The sequence below is a fragment of the Myotis myotis genome, unplaced genomic scaffold (assembly GCF_014108235.1).
Source record: "Myotis myotis isolate mMyoMyo1 unplaced genomic scaffold, mMyoMyo1.p scaffold_m19_p_1, whole genome shotgun sequence".
In the NCBI taxonomy this organism is placed as follows: domain Eukaryota; kingdom Metazoa; phylum Chordata; class Mammalia; order Chiroptera; family Vespertilionidae; genus Myotis; species Myotis myotis.
The window spans coordinates 180,599,115-180,623,912 of record NW_023416313.1 but is presented as its reverse complement, the minus strand read 5'-3'; the positions used below and the strand labels follow the sequence as shown (position 1 = coordinate 180,623,912).

The following is a 24,798-nucleotide window of genomic DNA, read 5'->3' as shown; positions in this document are numbered from 1 at the left end:
GCGGCCGAGGCGCGGGGCGGCGGAGGCGGGCGGCCCGGCCGGCCCCATGGCGCGGGGGGACGCGGGCCGCGGCGGGCTGCTGGCGCTGACCTTCTGCCTGCTGGCCGTGCGCGGTAAGGGCGGGCGCCCCGCGGGGGGCTGCGCGGGCGGTGGGGCTGGCGCGCGTCCTGGTCCCGAGCGAGTGGCGAGGTCCGCGAGGCAAGGGCTGCGCGTCCAGGTCCCGGGGATGCCGCGCCTGGGGGTCTGCGAGCGGGCGTTTGCGGCTCTTACTAGTCCGCAGGGGGTGTGTGTCCTTGGTTTTCCGAGTCCTGAGTGAGTGAGTGCGTGCGCGAGCGTGTCTCTGTGTGTGTGTGTCTGCGTGTGTGCCTGTGTGTGTCTGCGTGTGTCTGTGTCTGTCTGTGTGTGCCTGTGTGTGTGTTTGCGTGTGTCTGTGTGTGTGTGCCTGTGTGTGTCTGTGTGTGTGTGTGTGTCTGTGTATGTCTGTCTGTGTGTGCCTGTGTGTGTCTGTGTGTGTTTGCGTGTGTCTGTGTGTGTGCCTGTGTGTGTCTGTGTCTGTCTGTGTGTGCCTGTGTGTGTGTTTGCGTGTGTCTGTGTGTGTGTGCCTGTGTGTGTCTGTGTGTGTGTGCCTGTGTGTGTCTGTGTGTCTGTGTGTGTCTGTGTCTGTGTATGTCTGTCTGTGTGTGCCTGTGTGTGTCTGCGTGTGTCTGTGTGTGTGCCTGTGTGTGTCTGTGTGTGTGTCTGTGTCTGTGCGTGCGCACTGGCTGAGGGTGGGGAGGGGGTTCTGCGGGCGTGCGTGTCCGCAGTGCGTGCCCCGGCCTCGGAGTGGCATCGCGGCCTCGGGTTTGGTGCTGGTGCCTCGAGCGGGCGGGCTTCACCTTGCCCGCGTGTCTCCGGGTGGAGAGCGTGTGGGAGATCCGTGGGTGTGGGTGTGGGTGTGGGTGTGGGTGTGGGCGTCTGCACCTCCATCGGTGTCGAGAACGTGTGTAATTGTGTTTATGAGGCTGAGCTAATATTTGGCCTTGGCTGTTGGGAGTGTCCTTGCCCGCGGTGGGGGGACAGAGCGGGAGATTTCTGATTGAGCAGGGTAAGTGGGTAAGTGGTGGTCAAACACTCAACTTTGCCCAGAGGGTGTGGTCCCTGGAGCCGGTGTATGTGTGGGGGTAGCGTTGCTCCCCCAAGCCCGGGGCCTGGAGTGGGCTGCGGGAGAGGGCAGGGAACCAGCTGCTTTGTGGACGCATCCAGTTCTCACTCTGGGGATGGGCCGCGTGTCACTCCGGCCCCAACCCCCCAGGGGCAGATCGGAGCAGCGTGGCCGAGGTCGGCAAGGCCTCCTCCAGCCTCCCACCTCAGTGCAGGGCGCGGGTAGGAGTCAGAGCTGTCCGCGCTGGAGAAAGGGCTGCGGACGGGGCGGAGACCCGAGTCGCTATGCCTAGGGTTCCTTCTTGCGCCCCTAGCCCTTTCGCTTTCTGTCCCATGTGAGTTTGGGGGGCGGCCCATGGGGAAGGTAAGGGGTAGGGCTGGGGAGGGGGAGGGGCTGCCCGCTTTGTTCGCCCGGTTCTTGCCTTCCCTTTGGAGAGGAGAGCTGAGGACGTGTCCGAGGCAAGTCGGGGAGGGACTTGGAGGAGGGATGGGGGTGGGGAGGGGGATTTCTCTCCAGCTGCTGCGGCTTCCAGAGAGACTCAGCCAGGCCACGTGGGAGGGAGCAGGGATGGCGGAGGGGGTAGGAGCCTTACCCTTGTCAACCCCACGCCCATCTCCTGGAAACCCAAACTGCGGGATCTGCTGGGACCCTTCTCTCCCTACAAAGACACGCCCCTTTCTAGGCTGACTGCCCACCTGGCTGGACCGCCAGGGGAATGGGGAGCGCGGGTTGTCAGGTGAAGGGGCAGAGCACATCTCCTGGAACCCAGGAGATAAGGAACAGCTGTGCCCCTGTCTCTGGCTTTTCCAAGAGCTCCAGACAACAAGGGCTCAGTGTCACCCAATGAAGCGGGACCAGGCCTGGGAAGTGCAGGGAGCATTATGAATCCTGGTGGGGTCTCTGGCCAGAGGCTCAGTTTGCCTGGAAGACCTGGCCTCTGTCTGCTCCGGAGCGCAGCACACGAGGCAGTGGCAAGGACAGATCTGGGGCTCCCTGGACAGCAGTGTGTGTGGCTAAAGCAACTACTCTACCAGCCTTCAGGCCCCAAACCTTTGCTGTACAAAGCTCGGCCCCCTTGGGACACCTTATAGAGTTCTGTATAGCCACAGTGATCTGGACCAAGGTTGCTCATTCATTCATTCAACAAATACTTACTGAGCACCTCTTATTATTATTATTATTATTATTAATTATTATTATTATTATTATTATTATTATTATTTGGCTAGCATGTGCCCAGTGCCTAGAATATAGTAAATAAGGTGGCAGGCTTGGTCCCTGGTCCCAAGCTTCCAGTCTGGTGGGGAGAGACTGACAGGTACTCTGGAAAGGTCAGGAAAGGTTTCCTTCAGGAAGCAATGAGTAATGGAGCTCCATGCAGTGCCTGAGTTCGCCCTATAGAAGGAGAGTGGTGATGGAGAACGTTTTCCAGAGAGAACAGCATGTGCAAACGCTCAGAGGTGACTTAGTTTGAATGAAGGTAAATCCCGCTGGAGTTTAGAGCACGGGGGTGAGAGTGGAGCAGGTTGAGGAAGGATGGGATGGGCCATGGAGTATCAAGGGAGAAAGGGGTGGGGCCTGGCACCAGCTTATGAAGGGCCCCACCAAGGTTTCTGAGGCCCCAGGAGCCCGTGGTGGGTTTTCAGATCAGCTTTGCATCAGCTCACTCCAGCCAGTGCGGAGAATGGATTGGGCAGGGCTGAGGCTGGAAGCTCTAGCTCCTTGGGAGGCTGTCCCAGTAATCCAAAGAGGACGGTGGCCACTAGAGTGGCAGTTGGGGTGGCCAGAGTAGCTGGATTCTAGAGATATTCTAGAGATTTAGGGAGAAGAATCAGTAGGACTTGAAAATAAATTGAGTTTGTAGGAGACGAGGGAGAGGAAAGTAAAAAAATAATAGAACAAAGGGCTGGGGTCAGGATAGTGCCTGCCCCTCTCCTCTAACACTCCCCTTGAATCAGGGACTGGGAACCAGGGAGACTTTTTTGTTGGAATGGGGTTGGTGCTGGAATACTCAGTGTGCTGTTTTCATCATATACAAGAAGTGGGGCTCTCCCTTTCACCTAGTCAGAGAGTCAGAAGTCAGTAATAGAAGACCTCTAAGAACATGGAAACTGCTTTCTTCTCACCCAGAAACTGCTTCTCTCCCATCCCTTTCTCAGTCTGGAGGCTCAGAGGCCAGCTTCAGTCAGTTGTAGTATTGGGGTGGCCTTCTCTGACCCCATCTTGGAGTTTAGGAGCTAGGTGAAACATGCTTTCTCTTAATAGTGAATCTTGTTTTTTTATCCTCACCTGAGGATATGTTTTTGCTGATTTTTGAGAGAGAGAGAGAGAGAGAGAGAGAGAGAGAGAGAGAGAGAGAGAAAGGGAGAGAGAAACATTGATTGACTCCTATATGTGCCCTGACCAGGAATGAAACGCACAACCTTTTGGTATATGGAATGATGCTCCAACCAACTGAGCCACCTGGCCAGAGCTCACTAGTGAATCATATCCAGACGTTATATAAACCCCAGTGATCCTGTATGTACTTTCATGGCCCAATTAATCACACATAATGTATAAATTAGCATTTCCTTTTTTTCTCCTCAAGATACCTCTTTCAAGTTAAGTGATCTCACAATTAGAGCATCATTGAATGTCAGCACTGAAGGGAACTTAAAAATAATTTTAGCATGAACCCATTTTACAGATGAGAAAACTGAGTGACTTCCCAAAGTTACATGAATAGGGACTGAGCTGGGGCCGGAACCAGTCTCCTGGCACTTGGAACAGCCAAACTGCCCAGGACTTGGTACACACATACTCTCCGCACTCCCTCCCCCTCACATAAGAAGTTATCAACTTTGGGCTTGGCCCCCCTCAGTTGGTGTGTCTGGACTCTGGAATCCACCCTTCTCCTCCCATCCCCTCTCCCCAGTGCCTCCTGTTCAGCCTCCACTGTTTCTGAGGTATAGCAACCAGACTTGACACAGAATTCCAGATGCAGAACAGATGTCATTGCCAGGCTTGCCTGGGGGCTCCCAGCTCCCTGGGGTGGGAGAGCGAGGAGTAAGAGCAGTTCTGGTGGGGGAGGCCCCAGCCTGGTCAGAGGGAAGTGATTGGAGCTGCAGGGGAAGAAAAACCAGAGAGAGGATGTTCTAGGCTGACATGCAGAGAAATGGAATCCTCATCTTCTGGGCTAGCTGGGCTGCCAGCTAATACTGTCTTGCTGCTAAGGTTGAAGCATCCTTTGAATTTGAGGGGCTTTGAGGTCATTGGGGTCAGGAAACGGAGGTTCAATAAGCTCGCTCTCAGATGCAAGCTGGTGCAGAGACACGACTTGTAGATGATTCGATAAGGGGCTCATTACTTTGTGCTCTGGCAAGTGAGTGGAGCATATAGGTAGAAAAGGTGGGCACAGGAGAAAGATAGTGTTAATCACACAAGGCATACAGCAGCACAGGTGAGGTAGTGAGCTCCCTAGTCCTGGTAATGCTTAAGTACAGAGTTTTGTCATTGTGAGTTTGCTGTTCCGACTCTGTGCTTTTAAGTATTTTGTTAGGTGTCTATTAGGTGCCACATAGTATGCAAGGCAGTTTCCACCTATATTATTCACTTAATCTCCAGTCCTGAGGGAAATTCCTATAATTTTTACAGATATGGAAATGGAGGCTCAGAAGAGCATGAGGGGCTCTGTGTTGTATCTTCTTTTTTTAAAAAAATATATTTTTATTGATTTTTTACAGAGAGGAAGGGAGAGGGATAGAGAGTCAGAAACATCGATGAGAGAGAGACATCGATCAGCTGCCTCTTTCACACACCTCACTGGGAATGTGCCTGCAACCAAGGTACATGCCCTTGACCGGAATCGAACCTGGGACCCTTCAGTCCACAGGCCAACGCTCTATCCACTGAGCCAAACCTGTTAGGGCAGTGTTGTATCTTTTTGAGCATGTTCTGTGTGTGCACTCATTTGTTCAAAGAATATTTTTTGAGCACCTACAATATGCCAGGCACTGTTTTAGGAACTGGGGATTTAGAAAGCTGACGAAGACATCATCTTGAGCTTGTGTTCTAGTTGGGGAGAAAAGGAAATCAAAAAGTTAGAATGAGAACTACCATGATCAAGGTGCCCAGGGTCTTATAGGGAAGAAAAAGGAGAAGCATCTAAATCAGACCCCGATGGCCCAGCTATTGTAGGGAGAGGGAGCAGCATGAGTAACATACGGAACAGCAACGTGTCAGAGGCCTGGAAGGGGTCTGGTCTGGTGGGGACAGAGGTCTCAGGGAACGGGAGGGAGGCAGCTGAGTGTGGCTTTGCTGTCAAGTCAGCTGAAGGGAGTGCTCCTGCTTTGCTGGTGTCCCAGGCAACCGTCTGAAGCTCTTCTTCCAGCTGTTAGTGGGAGGGGCTTAGTGTGTGGTTAGGGAGGCGGCCAAGGTGGGGGGCAGGGAGGGAGGTTTCTGGAAAAAACTGACTTGTGTCTCCTGGGAAAGGAGAGAGGGGATGGTGTCATGGAGAATTGCCCTAGATCAAAAACAAGTTGTAAATCTGCTGGGCCCTGAAGTTCAGAAGTGACAAGGCATTGATGCTTGTGGCAAGTTCTTGGCTTAATTAAGGAGGCATCTGGCTTCGCTCCCCTCCCCCCACCCGCCGCTTTCCTGCGAGTTCACTGAAAAATGGAACCCTGACTCACGCCAGGCCCCTGCAAATCCCCCTAAACAGCACTGAGCTGACCCTGGGGCTCAGCAGCATCTCTCCTTTCTGTCTGAGTTCTAATTGGCCTCATAAAATCTAATTTATCCTGTAAATGGGTAAAATAATTTGTCAGAAAAAGGAGATCGAGAGACGGCTGTGGGGCTCCCAAGCATAGCAGCTCTGCGTCTCTGGCAGGGTCTCACCAAGGAGACAGAGGAGACTGGGAGAGGGAGGCCCCCTCGAGGCAGAAAGCTGGCGGGCAGCAAGTGTCCATTGTGTCTGCCCCAGCCCTGAGAGGGGCAGCTGAGAAATGCCTGTGGGAGGGGCTTTGGGGGTCAGCCATGGGGAGGTTGGGGGTAGGCAGGAAAGGGCTGGCCACAAAGCCACTGGACAAACAAGGCCCACTCCCCAGAGCATCACTTTTACGAAAAGATTTGATGGTGTAGAAACCACATTTATATTAAAACAAACATTGTTTGTAATGAGCAGAATGCAAAATGTGCCAAAGGTTTAAAAGAAAACCATTTCGGGCCGTCAGCAAGCCTCCTGAGGCTGCTCCTCTCTGCTGCTGGGCGAATTTTGGTGAAAATGAGAAATGTGGAGATTCTTCATTTTTAAAACTGTGGAAATGGAGGCTGAAAGGAGGAGAGTAATGGACCCAAGGTCATACAACAAATGATGAACTCAGGACTCTGACTCTAGAACTAGGTCAAGGCCTGGTCTCCTAAGTCCCACTGTCCATCTGGGCAAGAAGGATGGATTTCCAAGTGGCTGTGTGATGTGAGACTCGGGAAAAACTTCACGAGGGAAGACGGGGGCAGCTTCATGGAGGGCCAGCACCTGGGCTGAGTCCCTAAGGACGCATGCCCGGGCCACAGAGGTTGGGGCACTGAGGCAGAGAGAAACCTCTTATCCAGGAGCAACTGCCTCCAAGAGAGATGAGACCCTCCTTCTGGGCCTCAGTTTCCCCCTCTGTAAAGTGAGGAATCTCAGGTTTCCCCACGTGGTCTCGGGCTCCTGGCACAGCCCTGGACCCTCCTAGGTTCTCCCTGCATGTTCATCACTGTTGGTTTCCCTGTTCTGCCTCGTTGGGTGCTGCTGGGCTCCTCTAAGGTGGGGAAGCCAGACATCTGCTGATTCACGAATATTCAGGAAGGGAATCGAGCCTCCTCTGGGCTCCCCAGCCAGCCGCCCGGCCAGGGCCCCTCTGGCCGCTGTCCTGCTTGCCAGAGCCCAGGCTGCTGACATATCCAGCAGCTGCTCAGGCCCCAACTGTTCACATTGTTTGTTAAGCGCAGCAGGGGATTTTCCAAGCCCTGGCCGGCCATGCGTGCTTTGGGGGGGGGGCGGGGAGGCTGCCAGAGGGCTCAGGGTTTCATGTCAGTGGGGTTTTTCTCCCCTGAAACTCAAACCGACTGATTAGCGGCTGGAACCCGGCAATTGGAAGCCACTGGGCTGAGAGCCCAGACTTGCCTGCGTTTGAATCTTAGAATCTCGGGCCTCAGGGATAGAAGGGACTGGATGTCGAGAACAGCCATTACCATTTGTGCAGCCCCGTTCAGTGCCTTTAAAGAATGAGCTCCCATTCCTTGATTGGTGCCTACTGGGCTGGAGCCCTGACTTACATCATGTCGTTTAATCCTCCCAAGCCTGCTGATATCCTCTTCATTTTACAGATGTGGAAACTGAGGCCCAGGAAGGTTAAGTGGCTTGCCACACAGCTGGTAGGTGGAAGAACAAGATTGGAACCTTGACCTTCTATGCCAAGGTCAAATACTCTTTCCACCACAACAAATGGCCTGCAATGATGTGAATGCCAATTTTGTTTCCCCAATTAGAATGGAAACTGGGTGAGGGCAAGGATGCCTTCTCCTCCCTGCATCCACTGGTAATGCTGAGCCTAGCTGTGTAGCTGGAGGTGCCAGCTGAGCCTTTCTGATAGATTAAGAGACCTGGTTCAGGCCACGCCTGCTTGTCCTTCACACTGCATCACCAGAGCCCTGGCCTCCTTATCTTAGCCAGCTTGCACTTCTCCCCTCAGTCTTGTTCTTCTTGGAGGATAGTGGGAAGGAAGCCTGGGGACAGACAGGGATCTAAGCGGAGGTATCTGTGTCTAGGTTTCAACGAGTGTGGCAGAGACTGGGGAGCATGTGTTCAGGTGTGAAAGGCTGTACCTACAGTTTGTGTATATGTTCAGATGATGCTCTATGTTTCTTCAGCAATAGGTATGTCTAGTTCATTAATAATCCTAAAATCACAGAATTTCAGACATCACCCCTACATCTGAGTAAACGAAGTCGAGAAGGAGAAGTGACTGGCCCAAGGCCACACAGCTAGACTATGACAGAGCTGGGTCTAGAGCTGAGGGTCCCTGATTTCCTCGCCATTGTGCTTTCTGCATGCCCCACGTGGCTCTGGCAGGCCAGACCTGCCTTGTAATGAGTATGGGCCATTGTCCCTCTTTCACTCTGACACCTCATCCTGCCCTGAAGGAAGGAATCAGGCCACAGGATAAGAAGTGATGTTGGCCATTGAGCTTTTATGGGACAGGGAGGCAGCAGGTCAACCCTCTGGGAGACACACTGGGAGAACCAATTTTTCTGAGAGTGATGGTTCCTGGCACTGCTGAAATGTTGGTTAAAATAATAAATATGGATTGGCCATCGTGTGTTTTGTTTTGAGATGGCATTTCCTTCCTCCATTGTTGCCTTTGTGACAAGGACAGTGCTCTCCTGGCGCCTCTGGAGACTGGGTTCTGGCTCTGGCTTGCTGTCTGGCCCTGGGAAATGCACTGCAGGAAGAAGTGCTTAGCTTCCCAGCCCCTGGGGCAGGAATGGGTAGGGCTATAGTGGTCAAGACGATCTGTAAGGTTTCAGGGGAGGGAGTGACATCACTGAGCCCCCGTTCTGTGCCAGGTCAGGCACTGTGCTGTACTCCTTCCCACACGTCATCTCATTCCGTGCTCACAACAACCTTATCAGAAGCCATTACTGTGTCTTGTTTTTCAAAAAATATATTTTTATTGATTTCAGAGAGAAAGGGCGATGGAGAAAGAAATAGAAACATTAAGATGAGAGAATCATTGACCAGCCGCCTCCTGCACGCCCCACACTGGGGATCGAGCCCACAATCTGGCCATGTGCCCTGGCCAGGAATGGAACCGCAACTTCCTGGTTCATAGGTCGATGTTCAACTACTGAGACACACCGGCTGGGCTGTCTTGTTTTTCATTGAGATACAATTCACATACCATAAAACTCACCCCTTAAAGTGTACAAATCAATGGTGTTTAGTATATTCACAAGGTTGTGCAACCATCACCATTATCTAATACTAGAAATTTTTATCACTTCAAAAAGAAACATTATATGTTCCTTAACCGTCACTCCTCATTCTTCCCTCTCCCCCATCCCTGGCAACCATTAATCTACTTTCTGTCTCTATGATTTGCCTGTTCTGGACATTTCATAATAATGAGATCATGCAGTATGCGGCATTTTGTGACTGGCTTCTTTTACTTAGCATAAAGTTTTCAAGGTTCATCCATGTCAAAGCACATATCAGTTCTTCATTCCTTTCGGTGGCTGAGTAATGTATTTATCCATTCGTCAGGTGATGGGCATCTGGGTTATTTCCACTTATTGCCTATCATGAATAATGATGCTAAGAACTGTGTTTTAGTGGGTGAGGACATTGAGCAGCTGGGGAAGATGGTCACGAGAAGTGCAGCAGTTTGCCCCAAATCTCAGTTAGTAAGGGACAGAGCCAGGATCCAGACCCCAGTCTTCCTATGAGACCTCTTTCTCCACAATTTGTTCCAGGCCCTGGGTGGGTGACTCAGGAGCTGGGGCCTGGGGAAGGTGGGAGGACACATGCTGATGGCCCTGGTGTCCCCTCCTCTACGCAGGGGAGCTGCCGTTGCCCCAGGAGACAACCGTGGAGCTGAGCTGTGGACTGGGGCCAGTACAAGTGGTCCTGGGCCCAGAGCAGGTGGCGGTGCTGGACTGTAGTCTGGGGACTGCCGCGGCCGGACCCCCCACCAGCATCACGTGGAGCAAAGACGGAGGTGCCCTGCTGGAGCACAGCCACCTGCGCCTGCTACCCAATGGCTCCCTGTGGCTGTCCCAGCCGCTAGCACCCAATGGCAGTGATGAGGCAGCCCCTGGAGCCTCAGATGTCATCGAGGGCAGCTATTCCTGTCTGGCCCGTGGCCCACTCGGAGTAGTGGCCAGCCAGGCTGCAGTGGTCAAGCTCGCCAGTAAGTGCCTGTATCAGGGGACTGAGCTAAGACCGGGGAGGCCTGGGGTGTGGGAAGTGGGATCCTGATTGTTACCTGCACAAAGGCCGATCTTTTCAGCTCAGGCCCCTTCCCCTGCCTTCCTGGTATTGTCTGCCTCATTAGTCTCATTTCTCCACTCCTGCTCTCGCTCCTTTTCTTTCCCATGGAGTTTGAGAGTCTAAAGTTGTGCTCTCCTCCAGGAAGCCTGCCAGAGGGGCTTATAAGAGTATGGGAGCCCTAACCGGTTTGGCTCAGTGGATAGAGAGGCGGCCTGCAGACTGAAGGATCCCAGGTTCGATTCTGGTCAAGGGCATGTACCTTGGTTGTGGGCACATCCCCAGTAGGGACTGTGCAGGAGGCAGCTGATCGATGTTTCTCTCTCATCGATGTTTCTAACTCTCTATCCCTCTCCCTTCCTCTCTGTAAAAAATCAATAAAATATATATTTTTTTAAAAAGAGTATGGGAGGCACAAAGGTGGCTCTCCAGAGAGCTCCCCACCTCACAGGAGGTGGAGTATGTGGAGTCAAGCCCCACTGTCCAGTCCACCCTTTGGGGGCTCTCAGGAGGCCCAGGTCACCATGAAATAATTTTCAGGACAGAAAAAGTGTGTGCATCTTACTGTGGGCTGACCATGATTCTGATGTTAAGCCTGGGGACTTTGGAATTCACAGCATCTAACCAGTAATGACCACTCTTATCTTCTCCAACTGTGTCTCTGTTGGTCTGAATTGGCTCTGCTTGTATTCTGTCACCTGTGTCTCTCGTGTGTGTTTCACTGTCGGTGCGCGCTGTGGCCTCTCTTCCCTGTCCCTCTCCTGTCCCTGCCTGTGTGTCGTTGTCCTCATCCTCAGCACTCGCAGGCTTCTCTCTGCACCCGGAGTCTCAGACAGTGGAGGAGAACGGGACCGCTCGATTTGAGTGCCACATCGAAGGGCTGCCAGCTCCCAGCATTACTTGGGAGAAGGACCAGGTGACAGTGCCTGCGGAGCCTCGGTGAGTGCCCTGTAGGGGGGTGGAGAGTGGGGCCCAGTGGGCAGGCCAGGGAGGGCTCAGGGATTCTTAGAGTCAGGAAGCCTCCATTTGCTGAAACTGACTTAGGAGCCAAACACTGCCTGACTCTCAGCTTATTTCTGGTCCCAAGGAGAAGTCAGGCAAGAAGTTTTTGCTCTCTGAGAGGAAATGCCTGTCCCCGCCCCCCCCACCCCCCCTAAGCTATGGAGCTTGAGTAGGGAGTAGTGATAGAGTCCTTCAGAGCATCTCTAGTCCAAACACTTGCTTTATTGAGGACCCTCAGGACCAGAGAGGAGCTATGGTTTATCCAAAGCCACACCATGAATCTCTGGCAGAATGTTTATTTGTTCAAGGCCCCACGGCTGCTGGAAAGATATTCTCTTTGCAAGGTTCTTCTGGGGTTTCTGCCTCTCTTCCTCTCTCAGGCCATCCAGTAGCATCTGATAAATGGGTTGTGAGGGTCCTTCCTGTTTCAACCTCCTCTCTCCCCTTGAAGTCAGTGGGCAGAGGGCACCATGCCAAGGAAGCGTTTCTAAGGTGGAAAAGAAGCAGAGGCCAAACCCTCTCGTGGCCTCCTGGGCAGGCCCCGAGGTACCTGCAGCCTGACCAGAAGGCATGAGGCTCATTCACATCTGAGCTGATCTCATGGCTCGGTTGTCATCCCATGGATTCTCACATCCACGGAAACGTGGCTCACAGGCCTTTCCCAGCCTCTGGCTACCTCTCTCCAGCTGTAGTTACCTCCTCACCCTCTCTTGGTGGAGGTGGGCTTCCTTCGGCTCAGAAACACTGGTTTTCAGATCTCCCTGCCCTGGGACTAACCTGTCTTGAGTGTGTTGAGTTGTCCCAGTTCTTCCTACTTTTGCCCATGTCTAGGTAGGGGTGAAAGTGTAGGAGAAATTTCTAGGTAGAAAAGCCACAGGACACATCTCTGTAACAGTTGTGAAGGAGAAAGGAGGGAGAGAAGTCAAGATATAAGCCACCACGTTGACTTTGGTGATTGGTTAGTCCCATTGGTCCTCAGCAAGTCACTTCTCACTTAAGGCGGGGGCGGGGGGGAGGGGGGGAATGAAAGAATTGGATTAGATCATGGTTTCCCAAAGTGTGTTCTTTGCAGAAAATTAGTCCCAAAAGAGACCTTTTTTTGAGAGGGAGAGGGGGGAACTATTCTGTAGTCAAGGTCAGGAAACTGCCTATAAATCTCTCTCTTGGAATTGACAAGGCACTGAGAAGTCCTGTATAGAAAACCTGTTTAACTTGTTTAACCAGACACTTCCTAGACTCATCTGCCCAGAGCCCCTCTTGCAGCATTCCATGAATGAGCATTCCTAGGGAGTGGACCATGGGAATACTGACATTTTAAGTTCCATGCCTTTCAAATGTGAGGCTGCTCACTGCTCTCTGGTGGTGCTTGCTGGGAGTTGGTGGGTTAGAACCAGTGAGAGCCTACTCCTGGCAGCCGCCTCCCTCCTGAGAGAATGGGAGAGAGGAAAAACCACTCAGTTAACCCTTCATCCTTCGAGGTAGGTATTTCTTATTTTTCATATTATCCTCTTTTAGTGTAGATTCCTAGAAAATGCATTTTCAAATTCATATAAATAAAAAAGAATGAAGATTACTCATCATCCTGTCACCCATAGAAAGCCACTGTTAGTTTTGATGTCTATCCTCTGGACTTTCCCCTATATGTTTATACATATTCTCTTGAGAAATTGTACATACTGAGTTTTTTGTTCAGTCATTTTTTTTTTTTAATTTCAGAGAGGAAGGGAGAGGGAGAGAGAGAGAAACATCAATGATTAGAGAGAATCATTGATCAGCAGCCTCCTGCATGCCTCACGCTGGGGACTGAGCCCATAACCCAGGCATGTGCCCAGAGAGGGAGTTAAACCATGACGCCCTGGCCCATAGGTCGATGCTCAACCACTGAGACATGCTGGCCAGGCTCAGTCATCTTTGTGTGCGTGTGTGCGTGTGTGCGTGTGTGTGTGTGTGTGTGTGTGTGTGTGTGTGTATGTGTGTTTTACAAAAACAAATATGGGGTTATATTTCAACTTTTACTTTTTTTACTTAACACATAATAAACATCCTTCTAGGTCTGTACATGTGGCTATGGCAGATATTATTATCCAAATTGTTAAATGAGGGAACTGAAGTTCGGAGACAGAAATACCTTGGCCCAGGTCACACAGCTAATATCCAGAGTGTTGGGTGCCAGGGCGTGGCATGGATGATACCCAAGCCTCTCGCGACTTGAGGGTTGTGGTGGGGCAGCTGCAGTGCCTGAGGAAGTTCCCCTGCAGGTGGGCTTAGAGATCGGGTGGCCCAGCTGTGGCTCGGGGCAGAGAAGTTCTTTCCCCAAAGTTTTTGAGCAAGCAGTGGGGTTCAGACCTCGCCTCCCAGAAGCTAGCTCAGGCACCATTCCATAAGGCCACAGGCCTCTCCCAGGAGTCGGAGCTGCCAGTTCCTGAGCTCTGGGAGTGGTTGCCCCCAAGTCCTCTGAAAAGTGATCCTCGTCTATAAATAAGCCAGGCTCACATGTCCTAGCACATTGTGTGGGGGAATAAAGAAATGTCTGAAACAGCAGCTCGATTATGCCCAAGGTATGTATTTTTACACATGCCCAGATATAGTACATGTACAAATATGCTATTCATGAACTCAGCCCAGTGGTTTGAAGGAGACCATATGCCTTGGTGTAGGGTGTGCACATGTGCAGTTAATAAACGAACTGTGTCAGGGTATATGTGCATATTTTTGAAACTGATGGTGAAGACTAGACCCTAAGGCAATTCCCTGGTACTTAAACTGATTTCTAATGATAGGGGATAATTTTTCTTCCATGGGAACCAGTCATCAATGAGAGTAATGTTTTCCAAAATCCAGGCATTCATAAACCTCTTTTATAATGTTGGCCGTCCCTGAACAATTTATACAATCACTTACTTAATACATTTCTTAGAATCAACTCTCTCTTTTGTAACTTAACACATACTAAAAAGAAGCATTATCTCACTGCAGTAAAATGGAAAACCAGCAATACTTACCATAAATAGAAGGTGGCCATAAAAATAAATACATAAGCACTGGAATAAAAAAATGTGTGTCTGGATCCATTTGAAGTCCTTTTGTTATTGCCATTCACTCATACTTTAAAAACATGGCGCTAATGGACTCAAATTCCATGGGCTCCTTCACCCAGTCTCCCGCCCTGGCCATCTCCAGTGCCCATCGAGCCTGTCAACATGGTGTGACCCTCAGCTAGTGTCCTTTTACCCCAGGGGCATCTCTGTAGGGCTTAGGGCGGTGATGGCGAACCTATGACACGTGTGTCAGAGGTGACACGCGAACTCATTTTTTTGGTTGACTTTTCTTTGTTAAATGGCATTTAAATATATAAAATAAATATCAAAAATATAAATCTTTGTTTTACTATGGTTGCAAAGATCAAAAAATTTCTATATGTGACATGGCACCAGAGTTAAGTTAGGGTTTTTCAAAATGCTGACATGCCGAGCTCAAAAGGTTCGCCATCACTGGCTTAGGGTGAGGCTCTTTGGCCTCAGGAAACTCAGAGCAGCTGTGTCATCCCTTCTGTGTTCCTGAATCCCTGGGTCCAAGTGGCCTTTTTTTGGGGGGGGTGGGGAGGTAGGGCAGCAGGCTCAGTCTCAGGCTTGGAAAGAGAATTCCTCCCTATTGGATAGAGGTTGCTTTTCATTCTATAAGTAGCTATTTTGTTTTATTTGGCATTTGAATTAATTTTTAAATGATAAAGTATGCTAACTTTAAGGGGGGGGGGGACCACCTGAACACAGACAGCTATTACCATTTTTGAGTATTTCTTCCAGTCTTTTTAAATATGTGTACCATTTACACCATTGTAAAGATGTGTTTAGAGTTTGTGATTGGTAGATGTTTATGTCCACTATCTGATGTGAGCTCATAAGACGTTAAAAAGGTTAGGGTTGTGAAGTAGGCAAGACAGAAATTAGTTAACCCATTTTTCAGATGAGAAGCTGAGGCACAGATATGTGATGTCACTTGCTAAAATGTTGGAACTAATTCTCTCCAGTCTACCACTGAGCCTGGAGTTACAGAACAAGGTGTACAAGACACATACTTTTTTCCACTTAAAATGTTTAAAGTTTTATATTTCCAAACTAATAAACATTCACCGTCATTAAAAAAAAATAAGCACAACAAATAAGTCCCCAGTAATCCCACTTTCAGAGAAAACCTCCCTGACTGATGGGAGCTTTACCACCCTTGACTTTTTTGTGTATATCCTAACATGTCATTTATTTATGTTCCCAAAATAGAGTTGCTTCATAAACACTATTTTGTGATTCTTTCCCCCACTAACCAATAGATCTTGGACCTCTCTCCAGGGACAGAGCTTCTAAAACCTCATTTTAACCAAACAGAAAAGATTGTAGAGCAGGCGTGGAGGGCCTTTTTTCTGTCGAGGGCCATTTGGATATTTATAACATCATTCGAGGGCCATACACAATTATCAACTTAAATATTAGCCTGCTGTATTTGGCCAAACATTTCATTAACTCACCCCCAATGCCTTGGCAGGGCCGGACCAAATGATATCTCAGGCCTTCTACGGCCCGCGGGCCGGACGTTCCCACCCCTGCTGTAGGTGAACACTAGCAGTGGTTCTGTTTCGCTCTGTTGGCCATCACAACAGCACATCTGAGGAAAGGTATTCGTTCATTCACTCAACACATCATTAAGGACATGTTACTTGTCAAATGAGGAATTAGCTCTTGGGAACCTGGAGCATAATTTCCCTGGAAAGGCCAGGAACCTTGGGGTTAAGAAGTGTGGGAAGCACGAAGGGTCTTGGAGGCCGAGTGTATTAGGTGGAAGAAGCCCGGATGGGGATGGGAGTTTTGTTTCCCAGATAAGACCTGCTTGTCCTTCCCCACTTGGCCTTTCCCAAGAAATTTCCTGTGGCTGCAGGCAGGGTCCAGCCCAACAATTTACTGCCAACCACACTTTGCCTCCTTGTCCCTTCTCCCCGACTGGCCCCACACAGATGTGGGCAGCTGTTGGAGCTGAGGGAAGATGCCGGGGCATAGGTGGGTTGGCCTTTGGGGTTAAGGAGGGAGGATGCAGATTTCTGTTTTTTCTCTTAGTCTTTGGGCCACAGTACATTTCCAGGCCCATGGCCAGAATTCTCTCCCAACACGCTTGCGTTAGTTCTCATCTCCTGTGTTTAGGTTTTCTTATACCCCGTTTCCCCACAAGCTAAGGGATCTTCACCGAGTGCACAGCTGCCCATTTCCTCTTTGACCTTGGCCCAGCCTATATCCAGGGGCCAGCACTGTTTGCTCTCTTGAGAAATTTGAACTCTCAGCCTCGAGCTGACCCTGCAGGGATCACAGTTGGAGGATTCAGGAGGACCCACTCATTTCCTGTTTGGGCCAGAGCCCACCACCCTGGCCTCCATGGACACATTTCCCTGCTTTGTCTGTCAAGCAAGGTCCTGGGCCTTCCTAGCCTGAGCCATGTTCCAACCCCCCCTGTTACCAGAGGGCAGAGAACACTACCCTCAGCCAGCCTGCTCCTCCTCAGTAATACTAGGATACATGTTGACTGGGGCTTGCTGGGGTCCCCGTCCCCCCCCATTGGCATTCGCAGCCACCTACGGGCCGCTGAGACGGGCAGGTGGGAAGAACATGGGATTTGGTACCAGAAGACCTGGATTCAGGTTTTAATTCTGCTCCAGGTTGAGGCTCTGCTCTCAAAGCCTTAGTTTTGTCACCAATAAAATGAAGGATGTGATCCCCTCTATTTCTTGGGCTTGTTTTGAGGGTCAGATGAGATAGTGTGAATAAAAGAGACTTTACCAGGGAAGGAAGGAGTTAGAGAAGGTTGTATAATAAAAGGAAGTCCTCGCCCACTTTCAGCTCCCAGGATCCCAGGGCCCCTCCTCAGAGACAACCACCATCACCAGGGACACTCAGTGCCGGCATAGAGTGCACATGGCCCCCCACACGCATTGTGGAAACCCCCCTGTGTCGCACACATGGAGCTGCCTCCTGTGTAGCAGCTGCCTAGCATTCCGTTGTGTGGATGTGCCCAAACCGATTTAGTCAGTCCCCACCCTACAGAGGGGCACTGGATTGTTTCCAGTCTTTTGTTATTAAAGACAACGCTGGAGTGAATATTGTTAAGCATGCATTTTTGTGTCCATGTTTGAGAGTATCTGTGGGAGAGAGTCCTCGAAGTGGTGCTGCTGGGTCAAAAGGCAGGTGCAGGTTTGAGGTTTAAGATATCCCAGCTTGCCCTAGAAAGAGGGTGTATGGATTGGCCCGGCCACTGACAAGACAGGAGTGTCTTCCCCCTATTCCTTCATCCAAGTAGGGTGTTATTGAACCTTTTGACCTTTGCATATCTGACAAGTGAAGATGGTATCTTCTAGTTCTAATTTGCATTTTAAAAATGACGAGTGAGGCTGGAAAATGAGACACCGTGGGTCTTTCAGGTTGGAGTGGGGAGGCCCGCCTTGGGCACACCACCCTCCCTGTAGAGCTCCTGCCCACCTCACCGGTGCCCTCTTCCCCTTCCCAAGGCTCATCACTCTTCCCAACGGGGTTCTCCAGATCCTGGACGTTCAGGAGAGTGACGCAGGCTCCTACCGCTGCGTGGCCACCAACGCAGCCCACCAGCGCTTCAGCCAGGAGGCCCTGCTCCGTGTGGCCCGCCCAGGTAAGGGGCTCACCGCCGGGGGAACCAGGGTATTTCTGGAGTCAGCTTGGAGGGGCCTCAGAGGTCCAAGCCCTGCCTTGAAAGGGGTGATGGGGTATCACTCCCATCAGACAGGAGAGGTGATGAAGCCCAGAGAAGCAGCGCCGCCCAGCAAGTCAGGGAGAGACCTGGGCTGGATTCCCGATGCAGGGTTCCCTTCCTGTGGAGACCCTGTGCTCCCTCCGGGTGGTTGGAGCATCTAGGGCTGGGGGCGGGTGGGGAGGTAAGGCACCTGAGGAAGGGTGTCAGTGCCCTGCAGCCCTGGTCCCTGTCCCTCTGGGGGCTCAGGGAACTGGGGGGTTACCCCTCACTACTTGCTGTGCCCTGCAAATCTAGCTCCCCACAGTCTGGTGTTTCTGTGTTTTCCATTTGTTGGAAAAGCTCGTGTCCCAGGGTGATGCAATGGGAAGGTCACAGGCTTTGGGGTCAGAAAGACCTGATTTGCGTCCTGGCTGCTTTACTCACCATCTGTGTGACCATGGGCTGGTTATCAAATGTCCAGCCCTGGGAGGTTGGGAGAAGAGCTGAGCCGGGTGGAAAGTGCCTGGCACCTAGCAGGTGCCCCTCTGATCCTACTGCAGGCCTCCCCCAAGGGTCTCTCATTTGCCTCCCTTTGCCATGGTCATTTCCCCCCCGACTCCTGCCCTTCTGCACATCTCCCATCCCCCAGTCCCTCCAAGCCCACCCTCCTCCCTGGGGGCTCAGCTAGTGAGCTGCTCTGAGTCTGGTTTGGTCTCCCACCAGTGCCTGGGGTCTCTGCCTCCATCTGCTGGACAAAGCAGGTATTCACCATGCTGACCCAGGGGACAGTCACACTGAGAACTTGGCAGGAATCAGTGCTCAGGGAGCTGCCAAGCCAGCAGAAACTCGAGCCCACCCCATACCTTTCGCACATGGGGACTGGAGACCCTTTGGAGAAGGGGCTTGTCTAAGGTGACCCAGCGGGATGATGATGATAAGAAGTGTTGGAACTAGGAACTCTGACTGACGGTCCTGGAGGGTGGGCTCAGTGTGGCAGGGGAGAATGGGGAGGTGTGTTGGAGACCAGGTTATTCCTCTCCTGGCTCCAAGAGAAAGAGGTCCCAGTCCCAGTTCTGGGGAGCTACATGGCTGCTTTCCCCATCTGTCAGATGGAACCCTGGCTGCTCCCTGCCCCACCTGCCTCGCCAGGGGCACCAGGGGAAGTACGCATGTGAAGGCACCTAATGGGCCTACTGGTAAGACTGCCCGCTGGTCTGCCCTCTCTCCAGGTTCCCTGGCGTCCACCGGGGGGCAGGACGTGGTCATTGTGGCAGCTCCGGAGAACACCACCGTGGTGTCTGGACAGAGTGTGGTGATGGAATGCGTGGCCTCTGCTGACCCCACCCCTTTCGTGTCCTGGGTCCGACAGGGTAAGTGGAGGGAGGGAACTGAAAGGGCAGGGGGGAGGAGGGGCGTGGCATCTCATGTGTTCACAAGTCAGCTCTACGGGTGGCCACTTCATAGTCACAGCCTTTGGTGTGGCAGGAACTCGTCTCCCAGGGCCGGCTGTGGGTAGGGGACCTGGACAAACTTAATAATCCATCAGTGTAGCATGTTTCCTTTACAAGGCACTTTGAATGTGCCACTCACAAAGTCTTATTGAGACCTTACTTAATGTGGGCACCGGGCTAGCTTCTCCCCCTTACTTATTTCATTCCTCACAACCGGGTTGCAAGAGAGAGTGAGAGCTGGAGTGTGAGAGCTGGAGAGGTGCCACACGGCCGGCGAGCCGGGTTGGAACCAGGCCCCCACTGCTGCTCTGGTTAGTCACAAAGCTGCCTCTTGGTCCACCCAGTGTTCTCCGCCTTTGTGTGCCTGGCTTCCTGCTGGGCACAGTGAATAAAATGCCCAGATGAGAGCCACAGGGGCCCTCTGCACTCATAGACTGGGTGAGGGAGATAAGACGCAGCCATAAAAGAAGCTGTACAGTGCGACGGTATCAGGCCCCAAGTGATAAGTGCCAGGTGGGACTGCGTTACCGGAGATGCTATCAGGGTAATGAGAGCGCTGGGCCAACCGTCACCTTGCAGTCTACTGAACACTCACACCTGCTCTCCCTCCAGAGCCCCCAAGAGCCCTTGGAGGAGAGTGTAAGGAGTAAGGCGAGCCCCCAGGTTCAGGGGTCCTGGTAGAACAGAAACCAGACTCGGGAGCCAGGCAGCCAGGCAAACACCTTTCCTCCTGCAGGAGGGTGCGCTGCACAGGGTCTGGGAGCACAGGCACACCGAGTCAGGTCTGCTGGGCTTTTTAATTCTGACGCGGGTGACCTGTCCCTCACTCTTGATTGGAGCGCAGGCTCACAGTCTTTTGCGATTGGCCGATTCAAAGGAAGGGGTTGGCCTTTGCCGGTTCAAGAGGGCGGCCCCCAGGGGAGCGGCAAGTCATGCGGCCAACATGGAGGCTGCCAAGTCGCGCAGTCCAAAATGACGGCTGTCTAACCTGCTCTTTGACAGAAAAGATGACTTGTTTATTCTCACAAGAGGGAGGGCCAGGATGGTTGTTCCCAGTAGGCAGATGCGGAAGCTGAGGCTGAGAGGCAGGTGGGAAGCCAGGACCCAAACTGCGGAGCTAGTCCTTCTGCTATACCACTCCCTACAGTCATGAATGGAAGAAAAGCCAGCATTATTATTTTTTCCTAAATACATTTCTATTGATTTCAGAGAGAAGGGGAGAGGGAGAGAGAGATAGAAACACCAATGATGAGAGAGAATCATTGATCAGCTGCCTCCTGCACGCCCCACACTGGGGATCAAGCCCACAACCTGGGCATGTGCCCTGACCGGGAATCGAACCGGGACCTCCTGGTTCATAGGTTGACACTCAACCACTGAGCTATACCAGCCAGGCACCAGTATTATTTTTGTTTCCATTTGTCCAGAAGAAGTGACTTGTCCCAAGCTGATGGCAGAAGTTGTCCTAAACCTAGTCCTCTTTATCCTTCTTCCCTGGCTCAGTGTGTTACCCTACACCCATGGTCAGCAAACTGTGGCTCGCAAGCCACATGCGGCTCTTTGGTCCCTTGAGTGTGGCTCTTCCACAAAATATCACGTGGGGGGGGCGCACGTACAGTGCGATTGAAACTTCGTGGCCCATGCTCAGAAGTCGGTATTTTGTGGAAGAGCCAGTATTTTGTGGAAGAGCCACACTCAAGGGGCCAAAGAGCCGCATGTGGCTCGCGAGCCGCGGTTTGCCGAGCTGCGGTTTGCAGACCACTGCCCTACACTACCTCCTTTTTGTAAGTTTGTATCTCAGTCAGGAGTACATAATGAATACACAAAGTTTAAGGAAAAATAATGAGCCCAACAACTGCGTACCTCTCCCATTGATCTGATGAGATAGAACAGTGCCAGAATCTTTGCACCTCCCTTACCTGCATGGCCTCATTGGACTTGTGACCCTTGCCGAGTTAGGGGGATCTCAGGGCCGGCAGGGACCTCATGCTATTATTGGGGGAAGCCTGTGATGTTGCCCAGAAGTTCAAATATCAATGTTTCTCAAATACTGACCATGAGCCAGAATGACCCCAGAAACTTGTTAAAACTGCAGACTCCTTCCCTTCATACCTAGAGAGTTGTAACCCAGGAATCAAGTGCCCTAGGTCTTTGCTACTGAAAGTGTGGTCTTTGGCTCTACCACTTGGGCCTAGTTAGGAATGCAGAATCTGGTCCTGCCCTAGGCCTCTGCATATTAGGGTCCCCTGCAATTCCATCGTTCACGTGTAACAACAAGGGTTTGAGAACTGCTGCTCCAGAGGATCCTGACACCTGTAGTTTTGGGAACTGACTTGGAGAAACTCAGCTAATAACACTGCTGGACAGAGGCTGGGAAGAGAAAGACCCCAAAAGGACTTCATTCCTGACCCTGGGCACAGTTACGTTTCCACTGAGTCAGGGAAGGGACTTTTGTTTTATTTTCTTCTTATTGCAAACATTATATGTGTTCACTGTAGAAAACTGTCGAAAAGCAGAAACAGAAAACATCTCACCATTCAGAGATAAAAACTGTTAACATATGGGTGTATTTTCTTCCAGATTTTTTTTTCTATGCACATGTACATTTCCCCCTGAAATTGAGAGCATGTTGAATTTACAGTTCCAAGCCCTATTTTCATTCAACAGTATCTCATTAGCATTTCCCCATCTTTAAAACTTTTTCAAAAAATAAATATGACTATACTAGAGGCCCGGTGCATGGATTCATACACTGGTGGGGTCCCTCAGCCTGGCCAGCGATCAGGGCTGATCAGGGCCAGCTGGCTGGGGGTGGGGGGGAGGGACCATGGGAGGTTGGCTGGCTGTCGGAGGTTGGCTGTGGGAGCGCACTGACCACCAGGGAGCAGCTCCTGCATTGAGCACCTGCCCCCTGGTTGTCAGTTCACGTCATAGCAACCAGTTGACTGGTCATTCAGTCACTTAGGCTTTTATATAGAGAGAGTCCCAGTGCACAGGATTCGTGCACTTGTGCAGGGCGTGGCCTGTGGGGATCGGCCAGCTGTGGGAGTGCCGCTTATTCCACTCAGCCAAGTGGCTGTGAACCTCCCCTCTGAGCAGCTGCTCCCCACTCATCCCAGTCAGCCCAGTGGCACTCCCACTGTGGGAGTGCACTGACCACCAGGGGGCAGCTCCTGCACTGAGCGTCTGCCCCCTGGTGGTCAGTGTGCATCATAGCACTGGTCGACCGGTCGTTCTGGTCTTTTCCCCGTTCAGTCACTGGGCTTTTCTTATATAGGATAATGTTCCATTATTTGACTATACCTGTAATGCAATTTTCCAGTTCCTACTGTTAAAATTTTAAGTCCTTTTCAGTTGTCCACTATTACAGTTAACACTATAGTGATCAGTCCTTCACATTTCCCCAGGACAGGTGCCCATAAGTGAAATCTCTGGCTTCTAGGTTAAGGTGGAGCCCCTGGATAGCCCTATCAGCATTTACTCTTTTTCCAGCCTTGCAACTTATTGTCTTTAAACACATTTCCAATATGAAAATGAACAACTGTATTTTGATGTGCATTTCTTTGATTATGTGAAGTTGAAAGCTCTTTTTTATGTGTTTCTTGGCCATTTGTGTTTTCTCCATTCAGGAGTGTGTCCTTGTAAGAAATCAAGTTTAACAACAGTGGTAATAGTCATTGACAAGTGTACTGAGCACCTGTTATGTGCCTGCACTGTGCCAGGATTCTCACAAACCTTGTTCATCCCATCCCCTAGCAGTCCTTCCCGCGAGGGACTACCTCCTTATTTTACAGACAGACACTAAGATTCAAAGGCCGTCACTCGGCTAGCAAGTAGGAGAACTGAGATTCCAACCAGGCACTGTTATGGTCTCATAACCCGGGTGTAGAGGGGCCCCCGAGGTCCGGGGAGTGGATGGAGGGGCAGTTCTCACATACCCCTTCAGCGCTCTCCCTTCTCCCCCAGACGGGAAGCCCATCTCCACCGACGTCATCGTCCTGGGCCGCACCAACCTGCTGATCGCCAGCGCGCACCCCCGGCACTCGGGCGTCTATGTCTGCCGCGCCAACAAGCCCCACACGCGCGACTTCGCCGCCGCCGCCGCAGAGCTCCGCGTGCTGGGTGAGGCGGGGCAAAGCTGGGGGAGCGGGTGTGCGGGAGACCGATGGGGCAGGTAGCTGGGACCGAGGGAAGAATAGGAAGGGGGAAGGGAGCAACTGGGTGTTTTGGAGAATTGGGAGACATGCTGCCAGAGAGGTAGGGCTGGGGGAGGGGCTGGTGGGGAAGAGAGCTTCGTAAAGAGGGGGGTGGGAGGGGGAGGCTTGGAGGGGACCGACTAGATCATTGGAGGAGGGGAGGTGGTAGGAGGAGACTGGAGGATGGAGTGGGAGAGCTGAGTCCGGGAATGAAAGAGAGGGGTGATTAGGCTTGGGTGATTGGAGGGTGGGGAGGGTGGTCTGGGTGAGACTTAGGCCGTGGGGGAGGGGAGACAGGCTACTGGGAGAGCTAGTGGAACTCTGCGTGGCGCTGAGAAAAAGGGAATGAGGTTGCTCAGGACGGGGATAACCGTGGAGAGGGGAAACCTGGCAGGTGTGGGAGACCCTGGTAGGGGAGAAGGAGTTGATGAAAGAGGAGGTGGGGCTAGACCCAGGAGGAGAGGAGGCGAGGCGGGACTGGGGTAAATGGGGAGAAGAGGTAGAGCTGCGTTGCACTAGAGTGTTTGGGGGAAGGGGTGAAGCAGGGAGAGGTTAGACTCTAACCGTTAGAGAGATTGAAGGGGACGCGGGGGCCAGTTGGAGTATTTGGGGGAGGGCGCAGAGCCCCTAGTGGCCGGAGCGCGCGGTCAGCGTCCTCTTCCTCGCCCCCAGCGGCCCCTGTCATCTCGCAGGCGCCCGAGGCGCTGTCTCGGACGCGGGCCAGCACTGCGCGCTTCGTGTGTCGCGCGTCCGGGGAGCCGCGGCCCGCGCTGCGCTGGCTGCACGACGGGGTGCCGCTGCGACCCAACGGGCGCGTCAAGGTACAGGGCGGCGGCAGCAGCCTGGTCATCACGCAGATCGGCCTGCAGGACGCGGGCTACTACCAGTGCGTGGCCGAGAACGGCGCGGGCACAGCGTGCGCCGCCGCGCCGCTGGCGGTAGTTGTGCGCGAGGGGCTGCCCAGCGCTCCCACGCGGGTCACGGCCACTCCGCTGAGTAGCTCCGCCGTGCTGGTGGCCTGGGAGCGGCCCGAGCTGCACAGCGAGCAGATCATTGGCTTCTCCCTCCACTACCAGAAAGCTCACGGTACGTCTGCGGGGCTGGGGGATGGACGGGGGGACACACCCCAGTAGATGCCCAAGCTAGAGCGTTGAGAGCAGGGACAAGTTGGATGACTGCAGGGTTGCCTGTCCACCTTCTTTGGGGCCAGGATAGGCTGGGGCGGGAGCCCACAGGAGACACCCGTGAGGATATGGGTTA

General features: G+C 52.3%; 1 protein-coding gene across 4 annotated transcripts in view; it reads left to right on the top strand.

Annotated features, from left to right (window-relative positions):
- The window catches only part of IGDCC4 (immunoglobulin superfamily DCC subclass member 4), a 39,193-nt gene continuing 14,395 nt past the window's right edge, over positions 1 to 24,798 (top strand). For 3 of the 4 annotated variants that reach the window (XM_036304937.1, XM_036304928.1, XM_036304922.1), the window contains exons 1-7: positions 1 to 113; positions 9,724 to 10,074; positions 10,949 to 11,090; positions 17,695 to 17,831; positions 19,121 to 19,261; positions 23,309 to 23,464; positions 24,211 to 24,624. In XM_036304937.1, the coding sequence (XP_036160830.1) occupies positions 47 to 113; positions 9,724 to 10,074; positions 10,949 to 11,090; positions 17,695 to 17,831; positions 19,121 to 19,261; positions 23,309 to 23,464; positions 24,211 to 24,624 (1,408 nt within the window). In that variant the 5' untranslated portion in view covers positions 1 to 46. The remainder of the gene's footprint in view (positions 114 to 9,723; positions 10,075 to 10,948; positions 11,091 to 17,694; positions 17,832 to 19,120; positions 19,262 to 23,308; positions 23,465 to 24,210; positions 24,625 to 24,798) is intronic. The other variant, XM_036304912.1, reaches the window with a different exon arrangement.